The sequence below is a fragment of the Cervus elaphus genome, chromosome 11 (assembly GCF_910594005.1).
Source record: "Cervus elaphus chromosome 11, mCerEla1.1, whole genome shotgun sequence".
Taxonomy (NCBI): Eukaryota; Metazoa; Chordata; class Mammalia; order Artiodactyla; family Cervidae; genus Cervus; species Cervus elaphus.
This window is the reverse complement of record NC_057825.1, coordinates 58,513,275-58,537,273: the sequence shown is the minus strand read 5'-3', so window position 1 is coordinate 58,537,273 and position 23,999 is coordinate 58,513,275. Positions and strand designations below refer to the sequence as shown.

Below are 23,999 nucleotides of genomic sequence, written 5' to 3'. Positions count from 1 at the left end.
TATCTCTGATCTCACCCCCTATTCTTGGCCTTGCTCCCTGTACTGTAGCCAGGAAGCCTGCCTAGAGTCCCTCAAATACTCTAAATTCATCTCTGTACCTGGAACGCACTTCCATGGGCTGTTTTTCGTTTCTCAGCTCAGATGGTGCCTTGTCAGAGAGGCTTTTCTGATCTAAAATAGCCTCTATGTCCATTGCTTTCTATCCTTTCCCCTGTTTTAATTTTCCATCCCTGCACTAACCTTTTCCAGCACTCTATTACTTATTAATTTATCTCTTCATCTCCTCCATAATCCTGCAAGCTCCATGTAAACACAGATTTTCTGTTTTCTTCATCTCTGTACTTTGCCCACAGGCACTTAATAAATGTGTGAGAATCAATGCACTAAAGGTATGAGGTATGTCATAACTCAGTCTTAAAATAAGACAGTTGCCAATGTATCGATCACATAGACATGGTCCCTCTCTATAACTACTATCATATGCTATCTTAAAAACCATTCCATTTTGAACTTACACATCTCTGATTGCCTTGAAAGACCATCTGGCCATTGGTACTCTTTTTTTTTTTGAGTCAAAATCAACTTCATTATTATTTCCAACCTCACTTTTGATCTTATAAACAATATGGGTTCATTACAGGAAGTTAGAATGTACAGATACTATTATTCCCCTATTACAAATTAAAACACCTATTACCATCATTTTGGTAATTATCTCTTTTTTTTTTCCCCCTCCCTAATTATCTCTTTTTTAAAAAAAAACTTTTTATTTTGTATTGGGGTATAGCTGATTAACAGTGTTGTGATTTTATAGTTTAGATAAACAGCTAAGGGACTCAGCCATACATACACATGTATCCATTCTCCCCCAAATTCCCCTCCCATCCAGGCTGCCACATTACTGAATCGAGTTCCCTGTGCTGTATAGTAGGTCCTTGTTAAGTTATCCATTTTAAATACAGCAGTGTTACATGTCCATCCCAAACTCCCTAACTATCCCTTACCTCATTCTTCTCCCTGACACATTGGTACCTATTTTTATCCCAGGTCCAGTGGACCTCACCTTCTTTTTCACCAACTGTGAGACAGAAGGGCATCACCTAGAATCTTCAGGTGCCTCACCTAATTCTCCCTCTCCTCCTGTGACCTCTTCCCCAGAACTGTCCCCTAGCTTTGTTCCAATAGTAAACGGGGGAATTGGAAGAGGAAATAGTCATCCACAGCATTCCAGATTCCTCCTGTGGATGGAGAATGGAGTCAGGGTGGCCACCGTGAGGACATCTTGCGTCCTTGTGTCATGGACTTGACTGGCACGAGAACAAGGAGTGAGGCGGGCCTTGGGCAGAAGGACATGACAGGTCATGGCGGTGATCCCACCTGGGTGGTCCCTGGACCCTCCCCAACACAAGACAGAGAGTGATGCTCAGCAGCAGATGGAGGTACAGAGAGAATTAATGCCAAACAGAGGAGACATTTCACTTTAGGAGCTGAGGAGATTAGTGGTGTGGATTTGTTTTATTTGGGAATTACAAAATGAAATGAATAGCTGAATAAATGAATTGTATTCTTGTTAAACAGACACATAGTACCTAGTGCATTCTAGGTATAGTTGGTGTAACTTTATACTATATTCAGAGCAAGCCACTGTTTACCATCTCCACCACCCATCTTGGATCTGAGTCACCTTCACCGTCACCTGGGGCATTGCTCCCTGTCCTCCTATTCTCGGCCATTCTCCCGAGTCTCCACACAGTACAGCAGACAGAGATCCTATTAGAGCAGAGTCAGACCATGTCACATTGGTACTCAGCACTGTCCCTGGGACCAGGATAGCACCTGACAGTCAACAGAGGATCAAGATATATATTGAGTGAATGAATGAATGTATAGATGGATGGATGAATAAGAGAAGTAATGAACATTTGGAGATAGAGATAAATGAGACAGACATGGGTCTCTTGTGCTCATGGACCCACAGTCTAGTCAGAAAGAAGGCTAATGATGCTAATTTCCAAAAGAGATGGAAACATTTTTCAAAAGTTTTTGAAAACAAAAACTATGATACAAGTCTCCATAGCACCTTTATAAGACCCAAACAAAAATATATGTATTTGTATAACCGAATCAATTCTGCTATACCCCTGAAACTAACACAACATTGAAAATCAACTGTACTCCAGTATAAAAGTTAAAAAGCCAAACTACAATGGATACAATCCAAATGTGCATCGATTGATCGATTGAAAAAAATGTGGTGTAGCCATCCACACAGTGGAATATTTAGTCATAGAAAGGTGGAAAGGCATATTAACACATGCTGCAACATGGATGAAGCTTGAAAAAAACTTTATTAATGGAAGAAGCTAGACCAAAAAAGGCCTCTTACTATCTATTTCCATTTATATGAAGTCTCTAGATTCGGCAAACCTGTGGAGATAGAAAGTAGGTTAGTGGTCATCAGAGGCTTGGGTGAGGAAGGAATGGCTATAACTGCTTAGTGGATATGAAGTTTGGGGGGAGGTGATGAAAAACATTCTAAAATTAGATTGTAGTAATGGTTGCAAACCTCAAATATACTAGAGACCATTGAATTTTACACTTTAAAAGGGTGAATTTTATAGTATGTAAAATGTCTCAAAGCTCTTTTAAAATATTGCATCATTTATTTAATGTTGAGGGACACTTTTTATTGGAGTCTAGTTGATTTACAGTGTTGTGTTAGTTTCAGGCATACAGCAAAGTGAACCAGTTATGCATATACATATGCATATCCGATCTTTTTAGATTATTTTCCCATATAGGTCGTTATCAAGTATTGAGTAGAGTTCCCTGTGCTATACAGTTAAGTCCTTATTAGTTACCTGTTTTATAGGTAGGAGTATGTATATGTAAATCCCAATCTCCCAGTTTATCCCCATCCCCTTTCACCCCTGGTAACCATAAGATTGTTTTCTACATCTGTGACTCTATTTCTGTTTTGTAAATAAGTTCATTTGTACCTTTTTTTGCTTTAGATTTCACATATTAGTGGTATCCTACGATATTTGTCTTCTTCTGACTTACTTTACTCAGTATGATTATGTCTCGGTTGATGGACACTTTGAATGTACCCAGTGTGTTCTATCACAGTGCTTCAAGAATGTTCTATTGCATTTGTCTTCATGCCGTAACCTTACTGATGTTTCTGTAAAATATAGTGTTTCCAGTGGGTGTATTGGTTATAAGCAACACACAACCTTTATTGTGATAGCCGGTGATCAAGAGTAGTGGCCTGTAATCAAAGTGCTCAAATTTTGAATATCCGTCAAAATGAAATTTCATGGTCGGAGCCTGCCATGATGGTGCTTACAATCCTATGTAAATAGAGAGTGGGGTTGGATAATGCAGGTGCTTTTGTAGGGAGACAGGAAAGTGAGAGATGGAAGGAGGGAAGGGATGGAGAAGAAAAGCAAGCCGGCCATTAACAGCCTCCTGTCGGCTTTTTCCCAGCGTTTCCCTTCTGGCTTTGCGGAGAGCTTTTCTTTTTCCTCCTGGGATGAATTGAACTGATCTTGCTTTGCTTTTGCCCTGTTAGGTGAAGGCATCCTCATCTCCTCAGATGCTACAGAACTGTTGGATTTCATAGACAACCAAGGCCAGGTGCACGTGATCCAGAAATACCTGGAGCGCCCACTGCTCCTGGAGCCTGGTCATCGCAAGTTTGACATCCGGTAACGCATCCACATCTGGAGTTTTTGTTTTTCAAATCTGGGAAAAATGCAATCGTGTGTGATGAGCAGTGTGATCTGGAGTGTGAGAAAGTATTGGGCTGCATTCAACGTCACCCAAGTTGGGCTTCCCTGGTGGCGCGGACAGTAAAGAATCTGCCCGCAATGCATTGATCCCTGGGTGGGGAAGATCCCCTGAAGAAGGGAATGGCAACCCACTCCAGTATTCCTGCCTGGAAAATCCCATGGACAGAGGAGTTTCACAGGCTACAGTCCATGGGGTCGCACAGAGTCGGATATGACTTAGTGACTAGCACTTTCAAGCTGAGAGGCTGAATGGAACTGTTGCTACACTTCATTTTCTGTTTTTCTTTCACTCTTGTCTTTCTATACAATGTTACTAAGACGATGAATTTTCTCTCTCTCTTTTTCTTTTAGTATTCTCTCTTTTAAAAACTATTTATTTATGGCTGCCCTGGATCTTTGTTGCTGCACACAGGCTTTCTCTAGTTGCGGCGAGTGTGGACTACTCTCTAGTTGTGGTGCGCAGGCTTCTCATCGCAGAGGCTTCTCTTGTTGTGGCGCACAAGAATCTAGGGCTTTTGGGCTTCAGTAGTTGTAGCACATGGGCTTAGTTGCCCATGGCATGTGAGATCTTCCCAGACCAGGGATTGAACCCATGTTCCTGCATTGGCGGGATTCTAAACCACTGGTCTACCAGGGAAGTCCCTTTAATATTCTTTTTACTAGAGATGACTAGTGGATCCAAAAGGAAGGGCATCAGTGTGTGGGGCTTGCTTATGAAAGAAGCAAAGAGATATACACAGAATACATAGTCAGACACAGCAGATCACATGAGCCTGCTAAAGGCTGTGTCCTCCCTCTGTTATCTGAGTCCCACTTTTTAAGGGTTTCTTGAACACACCTTAGGGTTTTGGACTTTATGTTTCCAAGAAAGGACTTGGCAAGGAGAAAGAGGTTGTAGGTGCTTTCAAAAGCTGAATAGCCCTGGCCCCAGCTTGCCCTGGGCCTTGCTGTCATCACCCAACCAGGACTCTGTCACCTTCATGCCTACACTTTGACTTACTGCTTCTCAAACACCTGTCTTGTCAGACCAGCTTCAGTAGGAACAGTCTTCTTAAGATTACTAAAAGAGCAAACATGGCAACTGGGGGTTTCATATTAACCGTGAAAAATGGCCCACTCAGATCACTTCAAAATACTGTATCTTTTGAATGGACCAGAGTCTCCTTGTCAGTTATGATGAAATGTTTTCTTTGCCTCATTACAGTGATAATTCACTCTTTTGGCTAATTGTCATGACTTGCCTCATATAATTTTATTTATTTATTTAATATTTGTTTATTTATTTTTGGGTGCATTGGGTCTTCCTTGCAGCACGTGGGCTTCTATGTAGTTGTGGTGTGCAGGCTCCGTTGCCCCACGGCATGTGAGATCTTAGTTCCCCGACCAGGGCTCAAACCTGCATCCCCTGCATTGCAAGGCAGATTCTTAACCACTGGATCACCAGGGAAGTTTGTAACCTCATATAATTTTAGAAACTACCTCCTTCCTCTGTTTCCTCCCAGAATAGTCAAGGTGTGGGGATGATAAATAGAATATGGAGAAGCTTTGGATAACTTGAATAAAATAGTGTTTTTTTTTTTACTTTGCAGAAGCTGGGTCTTGGTGGATCATCAGTTTAATATCTACCTCTATAGAGAGGGTGTCCTTCGGACTGCTTCAGAACCATATCATATGGATAATTTCCAAGATAAAACCTGCCACTTGACCAATCACTGCATTCAGAAGGAGTACTCAAAGAACTATGGGAAGTATGAAGAAGGGAATGAAATGTTCTTTGAGGCGTTCAATCAGTACCTAACAAGTGCTTTGAACATCACCCTGGAAAGTAGTATCTTACTGCAAATCAAACATATAATAAGGTAACCTAATCCTATCTCTTTTGGTTAAATGTGTCTTGAAGGAGCTTTGGGAGTTTGTGCCTTTCAAGGAATTGTTCCATTTCAGTTGTCTAATTTAAGGACAAAAATTATTTGTTATATCCCTTTATTATCCTTTTAATACAATCTGTAGTGATGAAGCTTTTTAAAACCCTTATGCTTAATCCTTCGATTACCTTATATTGGTAATTTATATCTTCTCTCTTTCACTTGGGCAGATTGGTTAGAGGCTTATCAGTTTTATTCATCTCTTCTAAAAGTCAGCATTTGGCTTTATAGCTTTGCTCTGTTGTTTTTGGTTTCAATTTCTTTGTGTTCTTTATTATTTTTATTCTTCTGTGTTTGAGGGGTTTGCTTTTCTCTTCTTTTTCTAGTTTCCTTAAAGTATAAGGTCATATCACTGATTTGAGATATTTAGTTTTCTTAGAAATATAAGCATTTAATGCCATCAGCTTTCCTATAAGAACTCGTTGGCTGCATCCCATGGATTTTGCTGTCATGTTTTTGTTTTCATTTTATTAAAATACTCTCTAGTTTCCCTTGTGACTTCATCTTTGACTTGTGTGTTATTTAGAAATTTTTGCTGAATTTCCAAATATTTGGGATTCTCAAGGAATTTTCATTTCATTATGGTCAGAGAACATACTTTGTATGGTTTTAAATTTGTTAAAGTTTGTTTCATGGTCCAGAATATGGTCTATCTTTACTTATGTATTTATTTAAAATTTTTTCTTAATACGGTCCATCTTAGTGAATGTTCCACGTGTACTAAAAACCATGTTTATTCTGCTGTAGTTGAGCAGGTGTTCTACAAATGCCCATTAGGTGAAGGCAGTTGGTAGTGTCATTCAAGTCTTTTGTATTCTTGCTGATTTTCTATTCTACTTGTTCTGTTCATTATTGAGAGGTAAAACTTTGGAAGTCTCCAAGTATAATTATGGATCTGTCTATGTCTCCTTTTAGTTTTATTTGTTTTTTGCTTTGTGTATTTTGAAGATCTGTTGTCAGGTGCATATACATTTAGAACTATTATTTCTTTGGGAAGAATTGACCTCTTTATCATTAAGTAGTTTCTGTCTTTGTCTCTGGTAGTGTTTCTTATTTTGAGGTCTGTTTTGTCTGATATTAACGTAGTCACTCCAGCTTTCTTTTGATTAATAATATATATCTTTTCATCTCTTTATTCCTCCTCTCTACTGTATAATTAAAATGGGCTTCTGATAGACACATCATTGGATTTTGTTTTGTTTTGCTTTTAATCCAGTGTATCATCTCTGTTTTTCAATCGTTGTGTTTATACCATTCAAATTTTAAGTAATTGCTGGCTTGATGCAATTTACATCTACCGTGTTATCATTCATTGTCCATTTGTCCCTTCTTTTTTTTTTTTTTTTTTTCCATTTCCTTCTTTCTTGCCTTCTTCTGAATTGTCTGAACTTTTTTTAGAGTTCTGTTGAGTATTTGCATATATCTCTTTGTATTTTTGTTTGTTTGTTTTAATGGTTACTCCAGGGGCTATGATATACTTAAACCTAATATGTAATGGATTACCTTGTTGGATTAAAAAACAGACCAAGCTGTATCCTGTTTACAAGAAACCCACTTTAAATACAAAAGAGGGAAACACTCTTTTACATTTACCCAGATATTTGCTGTTTCCTTTGCCCTTGCTTCAGCCCTAAAATTCCAAGTTTCATGTCCCTTCAGACTTCATCATTTCTTTTAGAGCAGTTCTGCTGGTGATAAGTCCTCTTGATTTTCCAACATCTTAGAATGTCTTGGTTCCTCCTTATTCCTGAAGGATTTTATCACTAGAGTTACCCAAATACAATGCCAAGCAAAAAATTACAAATTGGCCCTGTTCATATAAATTGAAAAACAAGCAAAGCTAAGTAATACATTATTTGGAGAAATGTACATATATCGTAAAAATCTAGTGAATTTTAAATTATTCATACATTCATCTAATCATAGTGTAAATCAGGATAGAAAACATTTATGGCATCCTAAAAGATACCCTTGAACTACCTCAAAATATATACTCTCTGCCAGAGATAGCCACTCTCCGACTTTTATCACCATAGATTCCTTTTGCTTGTTCATAAACTTTATTTAAGTGGAATTATACTGTAATTCTTGCTTTGTGTTCCGATTTTTTCAATATTGTTTCTGTGTCATATTTCATTGTGTGAATGGTCCATGGTTTATCCTTTCTGGAGTTGATGGACCTCTGGGTTTTCTCCCATATTTTAGACCTGTAATCTCTTTGAATTGTTTTATGTCAAGTGTCGTGTTTTTCTAGAATATATTCTGTTGACCCAGGGTCACTTGTACATATGACTGTCCCTTCCCCACCACGTTGTGGTGGCCCTTTCTGTTACAAATCAGGTGGTCATTTGTGCGAGAGTCTATTCCTGGGATCGCTATTCTGTTCTGTCGCTGCTACCCTCTCATGATGACTGAAGCTTTTTCCTTAATGTATTCTTATACTGGGCTTCCCTGATGGCTCAGTGGTAAAGAATCTGCCTGCCAACACGGGAGATGCATGGGGTTTAATCCCTGGGTTGGGAATATCCCCTGGAGAAGAAAATGGCAACCCACTCCATTATTCTTGCCTGGAGAATCCCCATGGACAGAGGAACCTGGCGGGCTACAGTCCACGGGGTCGTAAAGAGTCAGACACGACTGAGCAACTAAACAACAAAAATAACAACATTCTTACATAGAGTCCAGCAGGATAATTACAAGGCTCAGAGTTCCATTTCTTCAGGGATTATACGTGCTTAGAACACCAGATAAATCAAATATACTGAAGAAAGAATTCCTATTTCAGCAAAAGATATATTTGATATTTGCTATCCCCCTCCTTCTCATTGTTCTGTGCCATTCAGACAGTGTTCCTACTTAAGTTCTATAAATGCTCCTCCTGGATCTTATGTTCTTTTTTTTCTCCCCCAGCTAACTTCCCCCAGACTTCCTACTCCAGCTAAAAAAAAATTAGCTATATAAAAAAAAAATTCTTCTAAAGTGATTTATTAACTTGAACTCCGAACAAATAATAAATATTTTGTTTTGATTTGGTTCTGACTTCTGGTTTTTCCTATAAGTGTTGGAGTGTAATGTTTCTTTCACTTTTTATCCTTTATCCTTTAGTATTGTTTTTTTATTTAAGAAAAATTTTTAAATGTAATAGATTTTTTATCATGAGAACCCATTAAATTTTAAATGTTTTCTTAATTATAATATTGTAAAGGGCATTTTAATTACAGAAGTCAAGGGTATTCTCTCATAGAGATGTAATACAGAAAATGCAGAATACAGAAGCCCCGGTTCTTCTTTAAAGTCATAAGCCAAAACCTACTTATAAGACACATCTTTTTCCTTCTAAATATACAGCTTGGGTAGAAGGAGAGCTGTCTCTGATATTCTTAGAGTCATCCTAACATACTGTATTTACTAAAATAAATATTTTGCCCCAACATCCAGTTGAGGGAAAAATCAGGGAGGAGTTTTATAAAATAGAAATGGTATAGACTTTCTGGGATGTTGTACTAGATAAGAGTCTTTTTCTTTTCTTTTTTTTTTTTTTAATCGCAGTAAGTTTATTTATTTATTTATTTATTTATTGAAGGTCAAGTTTAAATTTAATGACTTTGGTATTAACTACACACATACTAGTAAGTGCTAAGACTTAAAATCTTCCGGTTCAGTTGTGACTCCAGACAGGATCCAGAGAAGAGTTCTAAAAATCTCTTCTCTGGGTTTTATGGAGACTTTCTTTACCCTCCTGTGTTAGCCTCTTATGGCACTGCATCAGCCTTAAAAGGGCACTGGAAAGGGTGAAGAGTCTTTTTCATTCATAAGTAATAGGTTCATGATTATCCAAAATTAATGATAAATTAATAAAATATAACAACAATAAAATAAAACAAACAAGTAAATATACTTGTTCACTAATAACAACATTCATTAGATGCCTCCCAGCTTCCAGGACGTATGACAAGTTCCTTATGTAATTATATTATGGAACCATCTCAGCACTGGGAATATGTGTTATTTTTACCCCAATTTCACAGACAATGAAGTCAACACTTGGCTTAAAGAAGTTAAAAAATTTGTCTGAGATTCTGGCTTCGGCAGCATGACCTCAGGCTTCGTGTACTGTTTCATCATGGTTTCTAAGATTCACTTTCAACTTTTCCTTGTCGCTAAAATCCTCTAATTTTTGCAAACAGTAGTTGATCCTAATAACAGTCCCATATCTCAATATCTTGTTTTAGCATATAAGGCTTTTAGTTAAAAGCAGCGAACTGGAGCTTGTGAAAGAAATGAGATCAGCCTTCTCCTTGCAAATTCTGTGTCACAAAATGGTGGGCCATATTTTTAATATGGCAAAAATATATAGAAGTGGTTTGTTTATTATCAGCAAATGTGGTAGCAGCCCACCCATTGGAGGAATCCACATTTAAAGGGACCATGATGACTTAGCGCTTGCTGGGAGAGCAGCCACTACTTGTAAGAACAAGGGTGATGGCAGAGTTTTCTAACAAATAAGTTGCATCGCCTTGAATAATCTATTGGTAATACATTTAAAAGAGAGAATTAAGCCAAAGCCAGTTTTCATCGGCACATTGGATGTAAAATCACCCCAGCACCTCTGCCCTGGTCTTGCTGCCCAGACCACCCCACCCTCAGCAAGCTCTCCCCTGTGCCCTGTAGGAGCTGCCTCATGAGCGTGGAGCCCGCCATCAGCACCAAACACCTCCCTTATCAGAGCTTTCAGCTCTTCGGCTTTGACTTCATGGTGGACGAGGCGCTGAAGGTCTGGCTCATCGAAGTCAACGGCGCCCCTGCTTGCGCTCAGTAAGTCTCAACACCACTGGGGGTTTTTGTGGGTGTGTATTTTTATTGGGGTATAGTTACTTTACAATGTTGTGTTAGTTTCTGCTCTACAACGAAGTGAATCAGCTACATGTATAATATATCCCCTCCCTCTTGAGCCTCCCTCCCACCCCCCCATCCCACCCCTCTAGGTCATCACAGAGCACCCAGCTGAGCTCACTGTGCTATACAGCAGCTTCCCGCTAGCTCGACTTGATAGTGTATATATGTATCAGTCCTAATCTTCCAGTTTGTCCCTCCCTCCCCTTCCCTAGTGTGTCCACCTGCCCATTCTCTACATCTGCATTTCTGTTTCTACCCTGCAAATAGATTCATCTGTTCCATTTTTCTAGATTCTACGTATATGCATTAATATGTGGTATTTGTTTTTCTCTTTCTGACTTCACTCTGTATGACAGACTCTAGGTCCATCCATGTCTCTACAAATGACCCAATTTCATTCCTTTTTATGGCTGAGTAATATAGTCACTGTATATGTACCACTTCTTCTTTATCCATTCATCTGTCCATAGACATCTAGGTTGCTTCCATGTCCTGGCTATTGTAAATAGTGGTGCAGTGAACATTGGGATGCCTGTGTCTTTTTGAATGAGGTATCACCTCACACGGGTTAGAATGGCCATCATCAAAAAATGTATAAACAATAAGTGCTGGAGAGGGTGTGGAGGAGAGGGAATCCTGTAGCACTATTGTTTGGAATGTAAATTACTGCAGCCAGTATGGAGAACAGTATGAAGGTTCCTTAAAAAACTAAAAATGGAACTACCACCACTGGATTTTAACAAGTGGGAATTTGGTTCCACAGGTGGGGTAGTCTGTCTTGACACGGGGTGAGCTCCCATTTCCGGGGTGTCCAAGAATATGCATGTGTGCTTGCTAAGTCCTTCAGCATGTCCAACTCTTTGCAACCCCGTGGACTATAGCCCACTAGGCTCCTCTGCCCATGGGATTCTCCAGGGGATCTTCCCAAACCAGGAATCGAACCCATGTCTCTTGTGTCTCCTGCAATGGCAGATGGGTTCTTTACCACTAGCACCACCTGGGAAGTCCATTACTGGGTGTTCTAGCATAGACCCTTTGAATGATGTCAAGGAGGATGTACCAGCAATGGTAGTGCTTTGGTTGGACCCTGGCCAGCAGGGGGCCTTATCGGGTCATTCCCTTTTCCATCTCCTTCCCATATGAGCTGAGCATTTAGCCTGTGCTGAGGTGGGTGGTGGATGCTGTAAAAGTTCCAAACAAAGCCAGTAGTAGCAGCCGAGACCCTCTTGTGTGGCAAGGTGATGGGTCAGCAGGTCCCGTGAGTGGGGGAGAGAGTGATGAGCAAGCATTTCAGGGGCTCCCTGGACAGGAGGTGGTCTGAGAAGGTGCCGTGGACATAGTGGAGCTGAAGCTGAGTTGGAAGAGGAGAGAGTCACCTATGCCAAGGGGAAAGGGACCCAGCCTCCAGCTGCACCTTGATCTGGGCCAGGCTCTAGGGGAGATGTACAGAGAACAGACCCTGCCCTCAGGGAACTTCCAGTCCTCCTGGGAGGAGTCTGGCTGCAGCATGGCATGAATGTTGTGGGGTAAGGAAAGGTGAGGGTATAGTTGAGTTGGGGTCTACCTGTGGGAAACCTTTCATGTAAGGGAGTCATTTGCATTTCATCCTCAAAGGTTGCAGCTTCATCTGTGCCTGCAGCTAACGGTATTTGTTAGGTCCCTGTCACATGCCAGGCCCCGGACTGGGCTCTGGGTCTTAGCCTTTGTACCGAGAGACCTCAGCCCCGCCCTTTGTAGAGGGAGACTGGGAAGGACCAAGGACAAGACAAATATAGATGACAGACTGGGACACACGCTGTCATAGAGTGAAAGATGTTAGAAGATAATAAAATTGAGCACAAGGGTCCCCTTGGGAGGTGATGCTTGGGACTGAGATCTGAAGGAGGAGGAGAGTGAAGGAGGCTGGGGTGGAGGGGTATGGAACGTTTCACATCCTCCCTCCATCACGTCCTTGGGGTGCCCACCTTCTCCTGTCCATCCTGTTGGCGGTACATCCCTCCTTGTGCTCTGGGAGGCACAGTCCCCTCCCTCCAGGCAGGAGGGTAGGATGAGGACGCTGTGCTCAGCTACCTTCTCCCTCTTTGCTGCATACTTCCCACCAGCATGTGGTACCCAGCAGGTTTCCCCAGTGATTACAAAGAGCCCTCCTGGACTTCCCTCGCGGTCCAGTGATTAAGACTCCATGCCTCTTATACAGAGGGCACAAGCTCAGGCCCTGGTCAGGGAACTAAGATCCCACACACCTGCTGTGCAGTGAGGTCAAAAGCCCTCCTCTGATGCCCTGTCCTGCTCCCCTGACCACTCCCTCCCTGCTCCCTTCACAACCACACTTCCTTATTTTTTTGGCCACTCTGCATGGCATGTGGGATCTTATTAGTTTCCTGACTCAGGATCGAACCTGCACCCCTTGCACGGGAAGCACAGCCTTAAACTCTGGACTACTAGGGAAATGCCCACAGCCACACATCTGGAGAAGCCACGTCTGCACACACTATCTCCTCTTCCTCAGTCCCCATCCACACTGTGGTCTGCGCCAGGCTGAATTCCATCCACGCTCACAGAAACTGCTCTTTCCAGGTCTCCAGCCAAGTCCATCTTGCACTCCTAGATTTTAAAGCCAGCCAATTACATTGCATCCCTGAGTCCCAGGCCAGTATCTGCACCTGTCTTCCCGGCATCCTGCAAGGAGCTGTGTGGATGTCCAGTGGGCATCCCACCCCAGAGCTGCCCATCTCAGTGAATTTCCAGCTCCCCTCTTTTGGAGTCCTGAGCCAGAAACCCACCTAAGACCCAGCCTCCCCCTTTCCATGACCCCCAAGGTTCTGTCCATCAGGCCTGGTCAATTCTGCCTCCAGCTTTGGCTCAAGGGTTGACCTGTAGTCTCTGGATAGGAAAAGGTGGATCTGCCTCTTTTATTCATGTAAGGATTGAAGGCTAGGGAGGGCAGAGAAACAGCAATTTCTCAGTTCATTTGGAGTGATGAGTAATATCCTTGACCTCTTTTCCCATCAGTGGCATCCACACACTGGCGAAAGCTCACCTGCTTGCTGAGATGCTCTGCAGGGTCTGGTCATGCTGGAGCCTGACAGAGGCCTCTAGTGATAAGCCACTGGGCATCAGGGTTCGCTGTCTTCTCTGGGCTCCATCTCACTAGCCCCTCAAAGCTACTCCCTATATGCTGGATCCCCTTTGCTCAGAGTCCTGATGAGAGCAGTGGGGTCTAGCAGAAGAGCGGGGTTTTGAGAAACATGTGAAAATGAGCATCCTTAAAGAATCCACTGGAGGAGGAAGCCAGACACTGCCCAGTTAATTATTGTATGAATTATTTTGAGTTACAGTTGCTGTTATAGAAAAGAAACAGATTCTATCTTCTAGAAGAAGTGAAGTGAAAGTGTTAGTTACTCAGTTGTATCTGACTCTGCAACCCCATGTATGTAGCCCGCCAGGCTCCTCTGTCCATGGGATTCTCCAGGGAAGAATACTAGAGTGGATAGCCAACCACTTCTCCGGGGGATCTTCCTGACCCATCAATCAAACCCAGGTCGTATGCATTGAAGGTGGATTCTATACCACCGAGCCAGAAGGGAAGCTCTTCTATCTTTTAGGTGCATAATTTTGAGTAGGGAGAGCTCTTGGAATGGGGGGGTTACTGTGGGGTGGCTTGGAAAGCCCCAAGGGACCCAGGCCACACCATGAGGTGGATGGATCCTGTTCTTATGCCGAAGGAAGTAAACATTTTTTTTTAATACAACAATGATATGATTTTTCCTGATTTTTTTTTTTTTTTGACTATGCCTCGAGGCATGGAGGATCTTAGTTCCTTGGCCAAGGATCAAACCTGTGCCCTCTGCATTGGAAGGTGAAGTCTTAACCACTGGACCACCAGGAAATAAATAGTCCTTGAAGGAAATAAACTTTCAAATGCCTTTATCCTTGCTTCCTAAAGGACAAATGGGGAAGAGAGTTGATAGAGATGATGATACAATGGCGTAGTCAAAGGAAAGTCTTTATTCAGGAAGCACGGTTTCCATTGTTGTGCAGGTGTTAAAACAGGACTTACTTGTCTTGCTGTGTGAACATAGCAGGATGTTCAAAGACCCATACTTGCTTGTATATTGGGCACCTCCTATGCCAGAAATACCGAAGTTGTGAGTTGACTTGACGAGGTTGAAGCTGTGTTTCTCCCCCCGCCCCCAGCATCCCCTTCAGAAAATCTTCCCCAAGGTGGCTAATGACACCCTTCATGGAACACCAAACACTGTCTATTTCAATGGTTTTGGCTCTTAGTGACTTGCCAAGACCCAGGGCTACCAAGACCCAAGCTACCATCCCTCCCGTGCGGGCCTCCTGATCATTGTCCCATCAGAAGGGGAAGGTTGAGTAGTGTAGCCTTGACCATGGGGCTTGATCCATGTAGACAGAAGAAGCAGGCTGGGGGTTGGGGGGAAGGGAGATAGGAAAGAGCAGACATCTCACAGGAGAAACGAAGCTCAGCCGGCAGTTAGGGCTTACCAAGACAGACAGCAGAAGCATGGCTTTGCATGAGCTCTCTTCCCAGAGGGCCTTACAAAAGGTTAGGACATAGCAATTCCAGCCTCAAGGGAAGTAGAAGGGGATGAGGGGTGGGAGAAAGTTTCTATGATGAGGATAATAGCAGAGATTTGCCACTGGATCAGGAGGGACGGGAATTCGGTTGTGAAAATTTCCCACCTGGTGGAGATTGGGAAATAGCATCTTCTTGAAGTCAGGATAGTGAAGACCTCTGTTCCTCCAGGTTGGGCTGGCCTAGACTCCTGCCACCTGTATCCCAGCAGTGTCCTGAGCAAGTTAGGCACATAGCAAATAGGCATATCTGGCCCAGAGCATCATCTCAGATGAGGGTTTTCTCTTTGAACCATATGTCTCTGGTTTTTTGCTGCGTTGACATAAGTGTGTGCTAAGTTGCTTCCGTCCTGTCCAACTCTTTGCAACCCCATGGACTGTAGCCCACCAGGCTCTGTCCATGAGATTCTTCAGGCAAGAATACTGGAGTGGGTTGCCATGTCTTCCTCCAGGAGATCTTCCTGACACAGGGATCAAACCTGAATCTCTCACATCTCCTACATTGGCAGGTAGGTTCTTTACCACTAGCGCCACCTGGGAAGCCTTCCCTGTGTTGGAGCCAGTCCTAAAAGAGCTCGCCCTGGGGCTTCATACACTGCTGTGTGAAGCAGATAAAAATCCTGTAGGGAACAAGGCGGTGTGGAGTTTGAGGGCCTCCTTATAGCTCTGGATGGGAGGTTTTCCTCTTTGGCTTTGGTGGTTCCTTGGCCTCTGGCTGAAGTCCAGGTGCCAGCACGTGGCATCAGGCCCCTCCTTGTCCCCTGCCTCACACTGCGACAGTCCCCTTTCCCAGATTTCCTGAGTTCGCTCTCCTTGGTGAGTGCCCCTCCCTCTATTTGCATGGCCCCTCCTCTCTCTTTCTCCCTCCCCTCCTTTGTCTGTGTATCTCACCCTTGTTCTTTTTAATTATTATCTTTAATTTTTATTGGAGTATAGTTGCTTTACAACAAAGTGAATCAGCTATGGAAGTTTTGTCACTTGGTCCTGTCCGACTCTTTGTGACCCCCATGGACTGTAGTCCATCAGGCTCCTTTGTCCATGGGATTCTTCAGGCAAGAATGCTGGAGTGGGTAGCCATTCCCTTCTCTAGGGGAATCTTCCCGACCCAGGGATCGAACCTGGGTCTCCTGCATTGCAGGCAGATTCTTTACCATCTGAGCCACCAGGGAAGTAATCAACTATATATATATGCCCTCTTTTTAGATTTCCTCCCCATTTAGCTCACCACAGAGCATTAAGTAGAGTTCCTTGTGCTATGCAGTAGGTTCTCATTAGTTATCTATTTTATATTAATGCATAGTATATATGTATCAATCCCAATCACTCAGTTCATCCCACCCCTCCCTTCCCACTTTGATGTCCATACATTTGTTTCTACATCTGTGTCTCTATTTCTGCTTTGCAAATGAGAGGACAAGACAAAGAAGCTGTGTGTATATACAGTGGAATATTACTCGGCCCTAAAAAGGAACAGAATTTTATCATTTGTAGAGACATGGATGCAACTAGAGAATGTCATACGGAGTGAAGTCAGTCAGAAACAGAAATATTGTATATTAACACACATATGTGGCCTCTAGAAGAATGGTACTGATGATCTTACCACCCTCGTTCTCTGTCTGACTCCCCTCTCCTTCCTCCTCTTTTCTGCCCTGTCATCCATTCTCTGTCCAATGTCACTCATTCTCCAGGTCTCAGCTGAGCTGTTGCTCTGAGGAGTCTTCCTTAAAGGCTGTCTTTGGAATTGCCTGTCTTCCCTGCAGTTAGTTAGAGCAGGCATTGCCTTGTCTGTTCACCTGCAAGACCTTCCAGAAATATCCATTGAGTGGATGCTTTATCTTCATGCAGTAGTACTTCCTGCAGTATTTGTATGGACAGCTGACACATGTCTTATAAATACCAGCTGGAATTTGGGGGCAGATCGTGGTAAAAGAGTTCCCAGGTGGTGCAGTGGTAAAGAATCCACCTGCCAATGCAGGAGACACCAGAGACTCGGGTTCAATCCCTGGGTCAGGAAGATTTCCCTGGAGAAGGAAATGGCAACCCACTCCAGTATTCTTGCCTGGGAAATCCCATGGACAGAGGAGCCTGGCTGGCTATAGTCCATGGAGTTGCAAGAGAGTTGGATAGGACCTAGCAACTAAACAATCCTGATTTAAAAAAACAAAACAAAAAAACACCTTTCATTTTCTCACCTGCACTTTGATGTGCATCCTCAATAATAGATCTCCGAACCCATTTCAGGAAGCTTTATGCAGAGCTGTGCCAGGGCATCGTGGACATAGCCATTGCCAGCGTCTTCCCGCCCCCGGACACGGAGCAGCAGCCCCCCCAGCCGGCCACCTTCATCAAGCTGTGACCCAGGGCCGTGCGCAGAGATGCCTCGGAAGAAGCACGCGGGGGTCCTGCCCCAGGGGAAGGAGATGTGTCTGAATTGCTGTCAAGCCAAAAGGGAGGAAGAGAGGCAACTCGGAGAGACGTGCTGGGAGAAAACAAAGGAGCTTCCCCCAGGAGCGATTGGTTGCCCAGAGGTCCCCGGGTGGAGCTCTCGGCCCTGCTACGGAGATTCGAAAACTGCAGCACATTTCTCAGACGGGAGAGCCAGATATTCTTCAAAGGGGCAAAAACAGGGATGTACTTACTTTACCTTCTCATTCTTTGAAATATATCCTAAGGCAGCGCTCCGAGCAGCAGCGCCTCTCCCGACCAGGGGTGGCAGCCGTCGGACCTGGCTGTGACTGTCCACCTGGTGCGTTAGTGCCTTAGCTCTGTGCCCAGCTGTGGCCTCCGGTCTGGGGTGGGGACGGGATGTGAGAGCACTCAGGAGGTGGCCGATGGGTGCCCCCCCCCGCTTGTCCCGTCACTCCCCCAACCGCCTGGACACGTGCTCACCATCTGTCCCTGGGGCCTGGCTGTGCGGGCGCCGCCTCGCCGCCAGGGGGCGTGCTCGCCCCGATCCTGATGGTGTCTGGCCGGTCACCGGTCAGGGCTGGCGTGGACTGGGCACCAAACGCTGCTCTGTCTGACCTCTGCATGTTTTAGAGACCAGGCAACAAAGTTTGCTGTGAACCCATAAGCATCCAAGAAGCATGAGAGAGGAAAAAACGCGGTCTTGCTTTACTTAATAGCTGGGTGTGTGTGGGTGGTGGGGCGGGTCTTTGAAATATGACGATTATGGCGATTCTCAAATCTTGTTTTAACCAGAATTCTACATGCCCTTTGGACAGGTTCTCTTTTGTTAATTTTTCGGAGGATTTAACTTTTGTTAAAAGCCCTCCAGGAGAGTAGAATTCCACTCACCCCCACCCTCACCCCTACCCCACCCCAGGGGCCTCCTCCGCATTTTGTTTTTCTTGCTCTTTCAACACCTTCTTTAGGAGTTGGAAGGTTAGGTTTTGTTCCAGGGAAGATTTTTCGTCTCCTTGTTCCTCTCAACTTCCGGGAGAGGCTATGGATCAGTGTATGTCTCGCCAGAATGAGGAAATCTCCTGAAATGGAAAAGTTGTGGTTTCAAAGCGGCACATGGCACCCTGTCAAACAGCAAATGTAGCAGTGTCCCCTTAGGTGTAGTTTCTACTACCCACGGCATGGATGAATATTCTACAGACTTTCCAGGAGGCCACGTCAGTAGCAAGAAGAAGCCCCCGCATGCCACTTGTGTCCAGTGAGAGCTGAATGCACAGTGCATGGGAATCCCCGCAGACCCAGGAAACAGGCATGCACCCTCCACCCCAGGACCGGCAGTGGCCGGTGCGGTCCTTCTCTCTGGCACATGTGCCCTCCCTTATTCATCTCCACTTGTCATCAGAAAAGAGTTCTGCAGCCAGGGGAGACTTTTTTACAGAGCAAAGAAAAAGCAGCCTCAAATATGATGAGATGTGGGAGCTGATGGTAAAAAAAAGGAATCATGATGGAAATGATTTCATGGATGCAGCAGTGGGTGTGGGGTGTGAAAGTATTGTGTCTCAGTGAAGTGGAGGAAGGCCCAGCCGGCTGGGCTCGCCCTGCAGTTTGGAATTAAAAAATAAACATGCCAGTGGTTACCCAGAATATATAGATGATGAAGTTTGCATCCAGAGCAAAATAAAAGAAGTGTTACTGGAATCCTAGAGGCCCAGAGCAGTTAGTGTTTGGGGAGATTCTGAGTAGATTGTGGGCAGGTGCACAGCCATGGAGAAAGTGTAGGGTCCTGGGGCTTGGGAAGTCTGTGTGGGCTGGTGATGGGAAAAGTAGGGAGGTTTTCGGGACTTCCCTGGCAGTTCAGTGGTTGAGACCCCACACTGGCACTAGAAGGGGCACAGGTTCGATCCCTGGTTGGGGAGCTAAGATCCTGCATGCTGCCCAGTGCGGTCAAAAAACAAGAGGGAAAAAAAAAGCAGGGAAAATTTTGTAGTCCTGTCACAAGCAAATGCAGATTTGTAATGATCTTTTGGACCTAAATTACAGGGATATTTGAGAATTTTCCAGTGTCTCTTACAGTGACAGAACTAAGAATCCAGGTGTTAGGAAGTCTGTGGATTTTGATGGGTTTTCTAAGAAAACAGAATTGATAGCAATATATGTGAGGGAAGAAAGGCTTTAAAGAGGAAATTATGCTTCATTCCTCACGTGGTTTCAAATAAGTATCTGTTTTGTGCATTTATGTCTGATCAGGGAGAACAGCTGGCACAGGACTCTTCCATACCCTTCAGTGATATCCTTGGCACAGATGGTCCCCCAGTCAGTCTTCATCCGTGTAGTCTGTGTTCATGTCGCCTGTTGCTAGGGAAGGAGGTGGTGCTGTTGTTTTGGAGATGTTGATTTCTGTCTCGACTGGTTGGCTGCACAGCATCAGAGAAACCCATGAGCCTCTGTGCCTTAGTTTCTTATCTTGTGGAAGATCTTGTTGCCTGATCCAGGGACTACCTCAAGGGCATTCAGTGAGGACACATGAGATTAGGAAGGCTGGAGAACCCTGAGGACCGAGGTTCTCAATGCGGATAATTTGCTGGAGTCACTGGGGAAGCTTTAAAGAATGTTGGTGTCCACACCTCCCTCCTCCCTGACCCCTGGCCCGTTAGGTCTGAACCTCAGGCGTCAGATGCATTGAGATGTCTCAAACCACTGCTGGAGAAGGAAGGACAGATAACATTATTACCTTGGAAGAATCTGATAAGGTTTAGAGATTTTTTTAAAATTCCTTTTGGAAAGCCAGGCATTTCTTTAAGGATGACCGGATGCTGGCGTGATATACAGCATATTCCATCCAAACAAGTTCTCTCTGCTCCCCGTCATAGCCTTTGGAAACTCAGCCGTGCTTTCATCTCCTTAAATCTGCTTTCATCTACTTTGTGAAGCCTTGTTGTCAAATGTAACCAGACATGAATTTATAAATCTGCTAAATATGTGTTAGGGTTACAAGTGAATTATTGAGAGGAAAGCCCCTTCTGTCTCACTGGATTCCTATGATGACTGTAAACTCCATTTCCCCAGGACATGAAAGTGCCTCAGTGTCTGATATAGTGGAGCAGGTGCTGGTGGACTTAACCAGCTAATGTGGTGTTTCACGAGCGCCTCAGGGTGATGGCCCCAGACTTGGAACATCTGGTTGTGCTGGAAATGGACGGACCCACAAGCAATAGTAACACTACAAAGGGTGTTTCCATTAAAGTGGAGGTTATGTCAAGCAGGGGTGCGTCCAGCCTTGCGATGGGTTGTGGGGACTCTACCAGAGAAGACAGAGTGCCGGAGTGAGTCCCCACAGCACCAGTGGGTGCCATGGAGAAAGCTGTCTCTGCTCCTGGACACAGAATCTGTACCTAAGAGGAAACGACTTCTGAAACAAGGCGATTCTATGAATGTTTGAATGCCTGGAGCATTAAAGGAATCGTATTCAAGTGTTTTTGTCCCCTTTGGTTCTCTCATCTTACTGTGAGTGTTTACTGTCGTCCAATATGCCTGGTTATTGGAATCCGTGATTCTGTTAACCTAGAGGCAGGCAGACTTTTTCTCTAAAGGGCTAGGTAGTGAATATTCTAGACTTGGCAAGCCCAACTGGTTCTCTCTTGCATATTCTTTTTTTTTCTTAACTCTTAAAAAATATTAAAAAAACAAAACTTAGCTCACGGGCCATGCAAAAATAAGCACATACATGGCCATTGTTTGTTGACCTAAGAAAGTTGGTATGTAAACCAATAGACTTGTCCTTTGAAACTGTGAGCTGCTCCAGGGTGATGCACTGAAACAATTTCAGCTGCCAAAATCTAGTCCATCATGTTTTACATGTCATGTGTATTATCTGAATCATGCTGCAAATTGTGTGCTTTAAAGAGAGTATCCTTCTGCAATTAGCCAGAAGTTCAAGAAGTCCTTCTTAAGACTTTACCAAGGCCATATAAATACCAGCAGGCATATCCTAGGGTCTTCTTTTGTAGCTCAGTTGGTACAGAATCTGCCTGCAGTGCAAGAGACCTGGGTTCAATTCCTGGGTCAGAAAGATCCCCTGGAGAAGGGAATGGCAACCCACTCCAGTATTCTTACCTGAAGAATCCCATGGACAGAGGAGCCTGGCAGGTTACAGTCCATGGAATCGCAAGATTCGGACACAATTTAGCGACTAAACCACCACCACCATATCAATACCTACTGGTCTCACCTCAGACCCTTAGTCACATGGCCAGAAAGGGCTTCACATATGTAAACTGTAATTAAACTTGTAACTGGTGGACAAACCATCCAACTGAGGCCGGATGCTTTGAATTCCTTTCCTGTGTATAGCTGGCCTGCCTTGCATAGCAGCTTCCACACCAGAAATCTTGGCTTAAACACCCCACTCCAAACAAGTTTCTGATGTGACATGACATACCCACTGGATTCAGTGGGGACTACACAGGTTGGGTGCAGAGGTCAGCAGACATGCATGAACCCTGCAGGCAGCTACTTAGAATCCTGAGAGTGGACAGGTTCAAAGGACTTCTTTTAGAGTCTGGTCCCATTTGCTGTTAGTAGCTGCCCCTTCCCCTTAAGCTGATGTTCTCCTGTGGCCTAAAAGTTCCAGTAATACTTTAAAGAGGTTTTCCCCAAAGCATCCCTAAAGACAAAGGAAAATGAGTCCCTGTCCATAGGATACTTGGTGGCACAACTTGAAGACTGCTACAATCAAAATTCCTTTTCAGAATTCACAGGTGAAGACATCAGGGGGAATAGTAGAGTAAGAGCCTCTGAAAATCCCATCTTGCATAAAAGCAATGAGAACAGTGGCAAATTAGCCAAAAGCTTGCAACAATCCAGGAAGCGTTTATTAAAGAAAAATGTTTGCATATTGATAAAAACAGCAAGCTTGGTGGTGTTTGAACTTGCCCCATTTTCATCCCCTTTATCTAGCTCTGTGATAGCCTTGGAAACCAAGAGCCCCAGAGTCATGGTGAAACCCAGCAGCCCAGCAGCCATGAGAGGGTACAGAATGGTGCCGGAGCTCACCCCAAGCTCCATTCCTAGTGAGGTCTTCTTGTTTGGCCTGACTGGCAGTTTCATGTAAGTCCTCAGTTTATTTTATTTGACCTCTCTTAGAGTGTGCCCACTCTGAGCAGCCTATCCCTGGGTGCATTTGTTAAAAATAATCAGTGGCAACTGTTTAACCCCTCAACTTGCTGAGATGGTTTTAGCAGCTAGAACAACAACAAAAAGACTTAGAAGGGAAAGATGGGGAATGAGATATTCATAAGTTTTGAAAAGCGTCAGTATATTCCTAAAAATACAAGTGTAGGCAGTGTATGTGCCAAGAGGAGAACTGAATTCCCTCAGCCTTCACCTCTGTCTGACAAGGAGGATCTTCACAAGCAGGAAGTGAAGACTAAGGCAGAGATGTAAACTGCCTGCTTGAGCATGAAGGCATACCTTTCATACCCACACAAACATACACACACAGTCCTGTGCCAAAGACTGGGAGATGTACTTGTTCCAAGTGTTTAAGGAAATCTCTGTAGAATCATTAGCTGACCACTAAGCTAATAGAGCAGACACTTCAGTGGTCATACATAAAAAAATACAGGCTTGACAGAATTAGTTCAGGAAAGTCACTAAAAAAACAATGATAAACCCTGAGGAGGGAATTGCCCCATTGTATTATTAACGTTTTCATAACAAGTTATAGGACATGCAAAGAAAAAGAAAGCATGCTTCACAGAGGGAACAGTCAATAGGAATCATCCCTGAAGAAGTGCACACATTGAACTTAACTACATAAACACTTTAATTCAGCTATTTAAAATATGTTTAAAGAAATAAAAGAGATAGAATGATGTGTCACCAAAGACACAATATCATAATAGAAATTGTTTTCTGAATAAAGCAAAGTAGAAATTTTGGCATTGGAAAGTATGATAAAGCAAATGAAAAATTTAATAGAGGTGTTCATAAGCAGGTTTGAGCTGGCAAAAGAAGGAATCAGTGACTCTGAATTCAGTTGAGATCATCTAGTCTGGGGAATAGAAAGAAAAAAGAATGAAGAAAAAATGAACAGGCTCCAGAACTTAACTGTTGGTATATATGTACACCAACATAGACATAACAGGAATCCTAGAAGAGAGGCAAGAGAGAGAGTGTGGCAGAAAACATACTGGAAGAAGTAGTGGTCAAAAACTTTCCCTCTTTGATGAAAACCATTAAACTGCATTCAAGAGGTTCAATGAACTCTAAGTAGAATAGATTCAAAGAGATCCACCCCAAGACACATTAACCACTAAGAAAATGACTTTAAGTATATAGTAAAAAGGGACATGGGAACTAAAATATTACACTGTGC

General features: G+C 43.6%; 1 protein-coding gene and 1 non-coding gene across 2 annotated transcripts in view; one reads left to right on the top strand and one right to left on the bottom strand.

Annotated features, from left to right (window-relative positions):
- Positions 1–21,095, top strand: part of TTL (tubulin tyrosine ligase) — a 35,159-nt gene extending 14,064 nt beyond the window's left edge. Inside the window, exons 4-7 of the mRNA XM_043917871.1 lie at positions 3,575–3,710; positions 5,384–5,653; positions 10,391–10,534; positions 17,462–21,095. Coding sequence (XP_043773806.1) covers positions 3,575–3,710; positions 5,384–5,653; positions 10,391–10,534; positions 17,462–17,576 — 665 coding nt within the window. The 3' untranslated portion in view covers positions 17,577–21,095. The remainder of the gene's footprint in view (positions 1–3,574; positions 3,711–5,383; positions 5,654–10,390; positions 10,535–17,461) is intronic.
- On the bottom strand, positions 9,380–9,502 carry LOC122704178. The gene has a single exon (XR_006343792.1). It is a non-coding gene; the product is annotated as a small nucleolar RNA SNORA26 (small nucleolar RNA).
- Positions 21,096–23,999: the final 2,904 nt, after the last annotated feature.